This window comes from Platalea leucorodia (genome assembly GCF_965183815.1).
Source record: "Platalea leucorodia genome assembly, chromosome: 1".
Taxonomy (NCBI): domain Eukaryota; kingdom Metazoa; phylum Chordata; class Aves; order Pelecaniformes; family Threskiornithidae; genus Platalea; species Platalea leucorodia.
Window position 1 is genome coordinate 118,065,229 of NC_138823.1, and position 12,110 is coordinate 118,077,338.

The 12,110-nt window shown below is 39.7% G+C and overlaps 1 protein-coding gene across 3 annotated transcripts in view; it reads left to right on the plus strand.

Annotated features, from left to right (window-relative positions):
- UBP1 (upstream binding protein 1) overlaps window positions 1-10,085 on the plus strand; it is a 41,729-nt gene extending 31,644 nt beyond the window's left edge. For 2 of the 3 annotated variants that reach the window (XM_082304366.1, XM_082304368.1), the window contains 7 exons: window positions 340-394; window positions 573-666; window positions 3,576-3,666; window positions 4,344-4,453; window positions 5,907-6,049; window positions 6,629-6,680; window positions 8,243-10,085. In XM_082304366.1, coding sequence (XP_082160492.1) covers window positions 340-394; window positions 573-666; window positions 3,576-3,666; window positions 4,344-4,453; window positions 5,907-6,049; window positions 6,629-6,680; window positions 8,243-8,280 — 583 coding nt within the window. In that variant the 3' untranslated portion in view covers window positions 8,281-10,085. The remainder of the gene's footprint in view (window positions 1-339; window positions 395-572; window positions 667-3,575; window positions 3,667-4,343; window positions 4,454-5,906; window positions 6,050-6,628; window positions 6,681-8,242) is intronic. The other variant, XM_082304367.1, reaches the window with a different exon arrangement.
- Window positions 10,086-12,110: the final 2,025 nt, after the last annotated feature.

The following is a 12,110-nucleotide window of genomic DNA, read 5'->3' on the forward strand; positions in this document are numbered from 1 at the left end:
TTTACAGTAGTATTGTCTGTTTTGTTGGCCTTGTATTTTACTACCTCTTCATCAGTCACCCTTTAAGACAGGTAAGTGGCCGTATAACCTCCTGTGTTAAGTCAAGCTGCTTCTCCAGTTGATAAAGAATACACAGAATCGGAACCAGATGACTTGCATATTGACACGTGTGATTATCTTTCTCTTGAGTTTAACTTAAGTTTCACTCTATGCAGTGTTTAATTTGTCTTTCAACAGTGATATTTATTGTTTCAGGAATTTCAAGTTATTTTTCAGCAATGCCTAAATATTTTGCGTAATAAAATTCTAGTAATACTTTTTTTTTTCCCCTATCTGTAGCAATTCTTCCTCCCCAAATCATCAAGGAGATGGAACCTCTCAAGGGTCTGGAGATGTGAGTGTTTGCTTTCATGGCTACATTTGTTTATTTGTGTCAGAACATTTGATTTGTACATACCTCAATACTAATAGGTACTGAGGAAGTGTTTAACTGAGGGAGGCTTTTTAATGGTTTTGGGGTTTGGGGTTTTTTTTAATATCCAAATTATCATATCCAATCTTGTTTCTTACAGCAGCTTCATCCTTCAGCCACAATCCAGGAAACTCAGCAATGGTTGCTCAAGAATAGGTTCTCTACCTATACAAGGCTTTTTTCAAATTTCTCAGGTATCTATAGTTTACTTTTTATTTAGAGTCTTTTTTTGTGTTAATGAGCAAGTTCTGTGTGAGAAAATAATTCTCTAAAGAAAAATTGCCATCAACATTCATTGTAATTTACTAATTTATTTATTAAATGTTCAATTTGCATTGAAAGGCTTTTTTTTTTCCTAGTTGCAATTTGCACAAATTCACCCTTACACCCAGAAGTGAAGCTAGGTTCTTTTTCCCTGGTGACAATTCACAAAATCATTTTAACCTTGATTAGTCCTTTGAGAAAAAGGAATTAATTTGGTGAGTCAGACCAGCAGAGCAGCTATTTTGCTATCCTGTTTCCTAATGGCAGCCAGTGTGCAATGATCTCAAAGAAAGTACAAGAAATTGCTAACGTCTGCCCCATGTTAGATCTTTTCTTATGAGTTAGATTTAATTGTGTATGAAACTTTCATCCTTCCAAACTCTGAAGTTGTGAAGAGTCGTCTTATTCACAGAAATGGCAAATTCTTTGTTGTATCGAACTCTGCTTCAGTGCCATGCAACAGGAGAATTCCTTTACCTACATGTGTTTGCCTAATTATTTTTTTTTTTCAGCAGAATATCTGATTGCTGTGCCTTAAATGTGTGTCAGTGTAGTTTCCACTGTATGTGTGGAAGCAAGAAATAGCAATAGATGCGCTGTCTGGGGCTGTGTTTTGCTGTTCGCTTCTTTAATCCTCCATGTAATTGTGCAAAGGGTGGGATGACACAGTGTACACCATGAGTAAAATTCCTTCTCAGTTTCTTTGGTGACACCTGATGGGGAGAACCTGATGAATAACTCCTGCTCTCTGCTGCGGAGCTTAGCTCATGCTTCTGCCAGAATTCCCTGCGTACCAGGCATCTTCCCTGGTCAAGACCAAAAGTACAGATTCTCTAATGTGGCATTGAATTCCCTAAGACTAGAAGTTCTGTCTTTTCTGTAGCTAGCTAATTATGTTTGCTGCTGCCTAGTGTTTTCTGCCTAGAATTCGTACTGTTTTCTGCTAGGATATAGAGGTTCTGAGAAGTAAGCTCACATTTAGCCTTTCTGAACAAGCTGTGGAGGTGTCATCCAACCCTGAAAAAGGAAGTTCTGCCATCTCACTAATGAATGAGCTGGGATTTTGCAGTACCTTCCTTAGCAAACAGTATGGAAACTTGGTGTTGATGAAAATTACGTATAGTTCCGTTGACATCAATATGGGCAGCAATAACTAAAATTTTGTAAACTACTGCTAATAATAATATAGTAATATATTAAAAATAACTAAAATTTTGAGACCCCAGGTGTCCATGATGTTTTCCTATGCACAGGCAGTATGACTTCTCCAAATAAAAACCGACCAGACCTTGAGATGCTAGTGAGACCTCTGGAAAAAATGCAGCTTTTGGCACATAAGAACATGATTTCTTTGAGGAAAAAAAAACCAAACAAAATAACATATATAATGTGTAAGAACCACTTGGCACTACTAGCGATCGCAGCAATAAACTGGTGCCGTCCTGGGTCTCCCTCCTCAGCGTGGCTCAGTGCACCTTCTAGCAAAGCAACCCGTTGTTGTCCGTCAGCGGGCGGTACTGCCGCAGGCTTCCCTGGAACCAGCAGCTCCACCAGCTCAAGACTGACACGCTAAGGCTCCTTAGTTAATCAGTGGCATGATGATTTTATTTTAAATAGTATGGACCTAATGAAAAAGCACAATATTTTATAGTCAGCCCTCGTAGTGTTGGAAATTGACCATTTGTTCTTCTGCTGCTGGTTAGTTTTTGATCTGTGCTGCTTGTATTATGATTGCGAAGCTTTCTCAGTAAACTTTAGTACCAAATTTCTGACAGAGACTCTTGGAAAACTTCCAAAGCAGTTCTTCTTTTTCATTATTATCTTTATACATTTACAGAAGTCAAATACTAGCTGGCTGATAGATTTTCTTTGAAGCAAGAGGTGTAGTGTAGCTTTTATTATACTTCTTCAGGTGCGGTGGGTTTTTTTTCTGTTATAGTACTTAAGGGCTATGATGACATTATTTTTGCTGGCTTTTACCTATGCATTCCTAGATTGTCTATGGAGTACTTTCACGAATAAAGACTATCTTTTTTTTTTCCTGTCCTCCCACTCATCTATTACAGTGACTGATTTTTCAGACTGTTTATTTCTTTGTTGACGCCCATGCTGCTTGTAAGAAGGATCCTTCCTTCCATTTTGTGTTTAGATCTGCTTAGTATCTTTTATTGAAGCTTCCTTTTCCAAAGTAAATGTTCTGGAAAGCAGTTGTTTTCACGGATCACTTATTCCCAGGATCATTTAAAACACCCCTGCTTTTGGATGGAAGTATCCCATAACCTGGATTCACCCCATACGCGGCTGATTTACTGATTTGCCCACGCTGATTTAGTTATGCCAGTCTTTAGCAGCAGCTTCTATAAATGAGCGAATTGTAATAACTTAAGTGCGTAGAGGATATGATGTATTAGTTGAATGTCTGGGATGATTCATTGAGTGTCACTGCATGTGAGAAACCATCAAATATCTTTGCTCAGTATTTTCCGCGTGTCTAAAATACATTAACCTGGGTGTCAGTTAAAACTTTGAGTCATTTAACCCGTTGTCTGGATATAGAACAATCATCTGTCTCTACAAAAATTTGTGTGCTTGCAGACTTTGTACTTTTTTTGAAGATGTGAACACCATCAAGTGAAACTAACCACCTTTGGAAAATAGGTCGTTTTTTTCTTAGTGCTAGCTAGTGCCTATTCTAATTTTTACTTGCTTGTTTATGTTTGCAGGATTCCATTTTTATAATGGTGGAGTTTGTTATTCTTTGTTTAAATTAAGATAAAATTTATTTTTAAAAGTATAGGTGTTCTAAAATAAACTTTGTACAATCATGTTTTTTTTCTAGGTGCTGATTTATTAAAGCTGACAAGAGAAGATCTGGTACAAATCTGTGGTCCAGCCGATGGGATTCGGCTATATAATGCACTGAAATCCAGGTAATATGTTGAATGTGAGGCTGAGTGGGTGTTGTTCTGTCGTTTACTGGAATCCCTCATCCTTAGAATTGGGAGATCTGGGAAGTCAGGGTCAGGATGGGCCTCAATGCCTGTGAGAGCTGTCCCAGGAACTGGCAGCAGCGTGTTTAAAAAGAGCCCCCTGCGCCGTGAGGGCAGACCCCGGGTGAGATGCAGGCACTGACAAGTTCAAAGGTGGGCTGTAAGACTGCTACCGGTGCAGCTGGGCACTGCCCGTTTCTTGAAAACAGACGGATTTGTGCCAAGACACAAAACTTCTCATTTAGGGGAGCTAAGAACAACCGGAGGCCTTTTGAGGGTACACACCCCATCTCTGCTGATGTATCTGATTCTGACTGAAATAGGTATTTGCTACCATTAACCTTTATAAGAATTGTCGTCATTACTTGGTAGTTATGTTCCAGGATTCCAACAAGCAGCGTATTGCTGAACTTGGAATTGATTGAAATTTTGTTAAAAGGTAGTAGCATCTGAGAGACCACTTACCATTACATTAATTTTTTTTTTTTGTCTGTCAGTGAAAGAAAACATTTCAAATATACTATTAGGCACAACAAATCTACATTTGTGGCATATTGGTTTCTGTATTTCCAGGGCAAGTAACCTTTTCTCTGATACACAATCTGTTTGAATTGCAGGTCTGTTAGGCCTCGTTTAACAATCTATGTCTGTCAGGAGCCATTAAGGAGCATACAACTGGAAAGACAAGATGCAGGCAATGGTGATAGCAGCAATGGTGCAATATACGGTATGGCACGTAGGGGGTCTCTTAGCATGCCATTTCTGTGTCTTAAGAAGTCTAAACCAAGATAGATGGGAAGGAAAAAAGAAGAGTGAAGAGGCTGAAGTTCTGTTTCTGGTGTACAGAGAAACCATAGGAAGCTGTATTCAGAAAAACGTTGTTTTAACACTGCACGGGATGAACAGAACCTTAAAACCTCTCAAGGTTTTGTGTTTTTTTTTTTTTTTCCAGTCCATTGGTAAAACTGACTGTAGTTACATGGCAATTAATTAGGGAGCTCTCAAATGAGCTGTGCTACGTTGTTACAGCCAAGGTATTAACCAGATAAATGTAAGTAAGTGCGTGTAAAGCTACATGCAAACAGAACACTTAGATTCTTTCCCATTTTCAGTTAGGTTTTGCTGTCGTTTTCTGTGCAACTGAACTAAAACTGGTAGGGCTTGGACAAGGAAAAACAGCCAAGCAGTGTACGGGCTCATGATTTTAGTGTTATTTTCCTGTGAGATAGCTGTTGTTTCAACACAGATGGGAACGTAATAGTTAATTGTAAATTCGTGTCAATCTTACAGTTAAGAGAATGGAGCTATTTGAAAGGATTATTTTCTTGCTCTTGGCTTTGAGTGAAGAGACCTCCCCCCCAACCAACTGAAATCTATAGGCTGCTGCTGTGATAGTAGTTGTGTATTTTCCATGCAAGAACTGAGGTGGAGGAGGATCTGTGAACAGGATACTGTCTCTGTCAAATACATATTTTCCCTCTGGGTATCTTCAGTCTTTGGTTTGGGACAGAAGAATGTGCAAACATGGAGCTGCCAAGGGCTTCTAGCACTATTAAATAAAGCTATAGAGCTGTAAATACACCATCGAACTGAATAGCTACTTTGTCTTACTGTTCTGTTTGTTTGCGGTGTTGTATTTTCCCCGTGCCCCCGTTCAGCTCTGAGATGATCTGTAGGAGATTTATTCAGACAGTTGAAAAAGGCTTTCTTTAAAAAAAAAAAAAATCTACATCCCTATTTAAAGCAACGGCGTAGTAGTACAAGTCAGACCTATTACCTGCTTCTTTTGAGATGGTCCAAAAGTACCTCCTTCATCCAAAGTCATCGTGGACTTCTTCGTCCAAAAGTCATCTTCAGGTGACTCTCTAAAGACCCATGTAAGTCTGTTTGACATGACTGCTTTTTTTGTGCAGGATACAGGGAAAAATGTGGAAGTTGCTTTCAGTATCAGAGCAAATAGAAGCCTCCCCCTTGTCAGAGAGGTGTGGTTATGGCTTTGCCTTGAAAGAAAAGCCGTGGCAGTTCATGCTTCTTAGTGAGAACAGGGGGAGAGTAAAGTAAAGGTTTCTAGCTTTTAATTTTTTTTTAAAGCAGGGGTATAAACAAATTCAGATTTTTTTCATATGGTTACTTGTTATCAATTAGTACCGTGCTTATTTAAATAAATTTCTTTCTTGTAGTTTATCATGCAATCTACTTAGAAGAAATGGCAGCCTCAGAAGTCACACGCAAGCTTGCTTTGGCATTTAATATTCCTTTGCATCAGATCAACCAGGTTTACAGACAGGGTCCCACAGGTATCCACATTCTTGTTAGTGATCAGGTAATGGAAATTTTATTTTCTTGACAAATTCTATTTATGAATTAAATAGAATGGAGGATTTTCTTATGCTTGCTTCTTTATTACTGTTCTTTCTGTTTGATAAGACAACCTAGTATACTCTGACACTTAAGAGTATTTTTTCCTTTACATTAAAATGAGCAGAAGGATCCTTTAAATGTCACTCTTCCCCTACCTGAATAAACTCAAATTATGAGAAGAGAAAGGCAACTGGTCTATATAGTTCTGAGATGCTGCAGTACTTACTTAGTATATGTTTATTTTGAACATGCCCAAAGGCGGGGAGCGTTTAAATACTGTTGAACTCAGCTTATTCAAGCATCTGCTACACATATTTAGAGTTCCAAAACCACAGCCAACAGTAACAGCTGGCTGTCACGTGACTAACAAGCAGTATTTTGACAGTAATGTATTTTAATTTAATTTGGTATACGCTTGTCACTTGCTGAATAAGACAAAAAATACGCAATTGCTTATAAAAGGCTGTGGCTAATATCTGATGTATTTATTTTTTGCATTGGTCATACTCAGGAGGGTTTAACATTTTTTTTTTTTTTGTAGATGGTTCAAAACTTTCAAGATGAGAGTTGTTTCTTATTCACCACAATAAAAGGTACAGTGTCTTTTCTGACAGTTGAAAACGTAATTGTTTATTCTACCAAGGAGCCACCTTTAAATCTGAATACTATTCTAGTAAAACTCGCCTAGGCAGAGAGTAACAGCAGCTCTAGTGAAGGCTGACTTGCAAAAAAACCCCAAAAATCTGCCTACGGTAGTGGCATAAAATATCCATGAGCTCCTCCTCTCTTAGCCAGACCTTTCAGCCTCCGCGTAGAACCTCCGTCTTTTCTCCAAGCTTTCAGTTCAGAACCAGTGCAGCACTTGGTAACAAACCTCATTTAAAATTCAGTCAGCCGTGACTGAACAGTGCTTGCTGTTGCTAATTGTTGAGAATGGTGTCGTTCCAAAATAATTAAAAAAAAAAAAAAAAAAAATCCCGGCAGTAGTACCTCTGAAGCTCAGAAACCGAATGTTAACCGAGTCCTGAGAGTTGGCAGAACCGAGTATAAAATTGTTCTTTCACTGCTGGTACGTCATCCTCTCCGGTAGGCTGGTGCTGTAGGCAGGACGCGGCCATTTTGCTGGGAAGGCTCCAGCGCGTTTCCTCGGCCTCCCAAAGACCCGCTCCTGTCAGGCTGCTGTTCGGCATCCGCTGGTGGACTTGAACGGGAACAAACTCCTCCCTGCCCCGTGCGCTCACATGGGTAGAATTCATTTTAATTGCATGCAACTACGATGCAGCCAACCTTGGTCCACAAATGTTGTTGTTCAGGTTCCCTCAACGGGTGTCGTGAGCCTCCCTTTTAAACACCAGGAGTTTCAGGTGAACCCCACGCTTCCTTAGGAGTCCAGTTTGTTTCTCGTAAAAGGTGCCAGGAAATTGCTATCATCAGTGGACAAGTGTGACTCTCTGCAAATTTTACCTACAGAAACTGTCCCGACTTTGAAGATGCAATTACAAATTGTTAGTCATGACATTTTTGTTCAGCACAAGGAGGAGATTTTTAAAAGCCAGGTTTTCCCTGTCGATCAGCTGCATTTTTAAAGTCTGCTTCACTTCATCAGCATCCTAACGTGAAACCAATTGTTCTGTGTAGTATAAAATCTGTTCACGTGGTTAGTGATTGTGAGAGACCTGTTCGTCTCGGTCATTGAGCCTTTTGGTGGTACCGCTAGCTTCCAGGCATCAAATCCACAGGTGTTTTGTTTTTTTTTTAACACTGTTCCCATTTGGCTGTCTAGTTTAAGGCTGAGGATCACAAAACAGATGATTAAAAACATATGCTAAGGATTTATATTGGTTTTGCAGAAGGTAACTTCCTTCTCTGATATAGCTGTCGCTGGCAAATGAGGCGGGTTTAAGGTTTAAGGTGTAGTAGGAAGAGTTCAGAAATAACTGCAAACCAAAGAGATTTTTAAAAGTTAGTTATTCTTCAAGGGTTTAGTCTGAAGAGCAGGTTACCGGTATTTCACATGTTTCAAGTTTAATATTTCATAGTAGTAGTGAACCACTTCTACACAGTAAAAACCAAGTCCATACTTCGAGGTTGTAGCGTGTTGGCTCGTGTGTTTATGGTTCTATTCACGAAAGACTGACGCTTTTTTCTTTTTCAGCTGAAAATGGTGAAGGCTTCCATATAATTTTGAAGTGATGTCCCACAACTGCTAGACGGATACTCCAACGCAGAATGAAGTCCTGCCTAAAGATTACGAAGATCATCCAAAACCTTAGGATCTAACTTCACCGTATAAGATGTTTCATATTGAAAACACAAAATGACCTTTCTAACGAGCTGTTTGATAGGTGAACTTTCTTATCACTGCCATAGCCAAGTGTCCTCATGAGAGGTAGAATGCCATGACAGCTTACGTACAGGCATGGAAGACAATGTAAGCAAAGGTGCTTGCCCTTTACTAAAACAAGGCAAATCGCGGCCAGTAGATACAGTTTCTAGAAGCGAAGCGCTGCTGCTTTTCTATTCTCTGTATCCAGTTGGAGATGAATGTAAACTCATTTTGGGGCATTTACCTTTCTGTGCCAGTTTGTCTGTTACTTGCTTGTACCTGATGCTGGTTTTATTTTTTTGATGTTAGCAGAGCACATATTAATCTGTGTGGAGATGAGTAGTTAAGCTGATAGTGATCAGGTCGTCGGGTCTTTGAGAGTAAAGCTGTCAAAACAGCTTCCCGTGTAAATTGTGTATAAGAGTGTATGTAAGAAGTGTAAATGCCAGAGCAGGGCTTTTAAGAAGCCCTAGACAGATGCAATATATGCATGCAGCAAACTGCATTATCAATAGTACCTTATCGGAGGGATTAATATAAATCCTATGGGGTACCAAGTAATTGTGTTTTGCTTTAACAAATTTAATGGAAAAGAATTGCCTATGCATCCTTTTATGTTTAGTTTCCTAGGTTCTCTGCGGAGCACTGCTGCAGTTTAACTCTTTGCTTGTAAAATTGTGGGTTTACAAATACTAGCAGTGAGGGGTGGATTTTGATGACTTCGTGGCATTATGCTGATGAGGGAAGATGACCCACTGGCACCACAGGGCTGCCACAGCTTTCAGCAACATCAGATAAATTGCTTAAGAAACACTAAATATACACCACTTTAGTCTCCTACCAGCAGGTAAACGCCTTGCTGTCGTTGCTATTATGGACAAGTATCTTACCTTTGCTGTTGACCCTTCTCCGCCCTGCCATCCATACTGTACAGCTGTTACAGTGCCTCTTCTGTCTGACCAAATATTTACTTCTCTTTGAAGCAGGCAATGTGCTTTCTCAATGGTTTGGATATTTCTTGTAAAGACGTGGCACAGCATTTCCTAGGTTAAGTTTCAACTGGTTAGGTACTTAGAGGGGACTGTTTCAAAAGGTATTCAGTAAGTGGCAGTTTCATAGCTGTCATTTTGTGCCTTTGAAAAGTTCCACCTTGATCTCTGGCTTAAAAGCTTGGGAAGAGTTTGCTTTTTATGCTGCAGTGTTCAATGTAAACTACTGCAGCATGTAAAAAAGCAACTCGGGTTTTTTGCATTCCCTCTTTCATAACTGGCTCAAGTGCTTAGCAGAAAAGCTGCTTCAAGCTGTAGCATTTTGAAAATTTAAATTCATCAGAGCTAGGGTTTCTTTCCTTTTTTTTTTTTTTTTTCTGCACTGAAAGTAAAATTTTGTGTACTTAAACATTTCTGCCTCTAAGTTGTTCATCTTTGGGTATTGTTTGGTCCTACTATTTTCTTGAACTGACCTTGTGTCTTTCCAGCTCACACCGTATTCAAATCCAAATGTTTTATAAAAGTGGAAAAATCCTTGATTGGAAAGTATCCAAATATCTAATTTTAAAGAATATTGAAAGTTGTACAGTAGTTTGTCCAGCTCACTTGAAATTGGAATTAAATTATGGCACCAGCAAATTGCTTTTGTTTTTTAATAAGATGTACACATTTCAATTTAAGTATAATAAATGTTTTTCAATAATTTTGTAAATGTGCTTTCTTTTTGTTTACTTCCCCCCCTCCCCCGCACACACTAGAGAGACTTCTGTGGTTAAGATTTAGATTAACCGCAAGACTGAGCCTAGCGCTAATGGCAGGTAAAGGTCAGTAATGGCAGCACACCAGCTCTGTCGTTTATCCTGCACCCAACGCACGCACGTAGATCTTCTGCTTCTAATAGAAAACTTTTAGTTAAATTGGAAATAATGGAAACAAATTCAAATTTGACATCAGCTGATTGTTTATTTACGTGTCCTATATCAGAGTAGGTTCCATTTGGTTTTGTACATCTTTAATGCAATAGACTTACAAGGTTCATTACGTTCTTAGAAAAAAAAAAAACAAGCCAACAAAAGGCAACACATCTTCACATACTGGTACCAATGACTTTTTCCTGGTACGGTTGAGAATAAAATCTGCTTAAAACTCTCCATTACAGCAGTATCTTAATGTAACACCACCCCTCCGCTAATGTGCAAAACAAGCCCCGATTGGCTTATTTTTCTAGTAGTAAAGAAATCCACGTACTGCGCTCGAATCTGTAACTTGTCCTCTACGCTGAGGTCTTAATTTACCGTCCCCGTCGTCTGTGAATGTGTGAAGCGTGAACACAACACAGCTGCTCTTGTCCATAAACGTCTCAATGTTCTCACTCCTTTTAAAAAGTAGCTTAAAATTTGGGGGGGAAATCGCAGTACTATCCAGTAGTAGCTTCTCCAACTGCTTTTTAAGCCAGTATTTCTACTAATTTTTCAGTAAACACACAGGCCCTGAACTCTTAAAACATACACACACAATCAATCTTGGACAAAAAAGCTTTCTGAACTGTTGAGTAGCTTATCTCGGATAATTAAGTTGCTTAATATAAAAAAGTTTATTTATCTAACCCTCTAGCATTGAAAAACTAAGGATGAAAGCATGGCCTTAAGAGTTAATACATAGATTTTATTATTATAATAATTCAGAAGTTGACAGCTTCTTAAATAACCCAAATGTGAAGAGTTTGGCTTTCTACGTTGGAAAACCACAGGTTTGGTTTGGTTCAACTCCTGCCTACAGATTCATCTGCCCATCTGCTCGCTGTGGCCCTAAAAACCGGTGGGACAAACGGCTTGAATCGAATCCCTCGCTCCGTCATCGCTCCTGTAACCGAAGCCGGTTTCCCTTCTTCTGGAGAAAAGCGGGAACGACGCGCCCCTCCGCCGAGCACCGCTGCATCCTCGCCTCGCCAACTGAGGAGGTAACGGAGGAGAGGCAGGGCCGGCGTTGCAGCGAGCACGGCGTAGGGGTGCGGCAGCCGGTGACAGCCGAGCGCAGGGGCCCCGCCACAGTGGATTTCTTACCCCTTTTAAAGGCCGGTGGCACTGGGCAGCAAACGTGCTTCAGTGACGGGCAAGCTGTATACCAACACGTAGGTCAACAGAACCGAGTTCAAAAACTTGAAAAGTATTTCTATTTATATAGTTATCGAGGTACTACCTTACCTTTTGAGACTACCTATTATGTCCTGTTACGTAATTAAATGTGAAGCTGAATCATGAAAAAGGATAAGCTGTTTTGCTGCAAGAGCTCATGATTACCTTGCCTTTTTTTTTTTTTTTTTTTTTTTTTCTGGTTGACATCTGCTAATGCTGCTTCGTCCTTAAACCTGACACTGAATCTGTCGTGTGTATTACAGAAGAGCAGGCTCAGTTCCTTGGTGTGACGGCCCGGAGCCTCGCGGTAGGTTACAGCTGCACACTGACCAGTGCTTACAAATGCAAATTAACTTTCCAAGTTTAGTGAACTTCCACCAAGTAGCTGCTATGCCGAAATGCCCCCACATTTTACACGGCACTTCAGTTCTCATGCCAACAGAAGGAAGGAGTTACTAATACAAACCGAAGCGTCACCAACTTAATCCACAGCTGCACATTACGTTAAGATTTTTACCTGGAAAAAAATGCTTTTCTTGTCACAAAACTGGATGACCAAACACCACCGTTGTT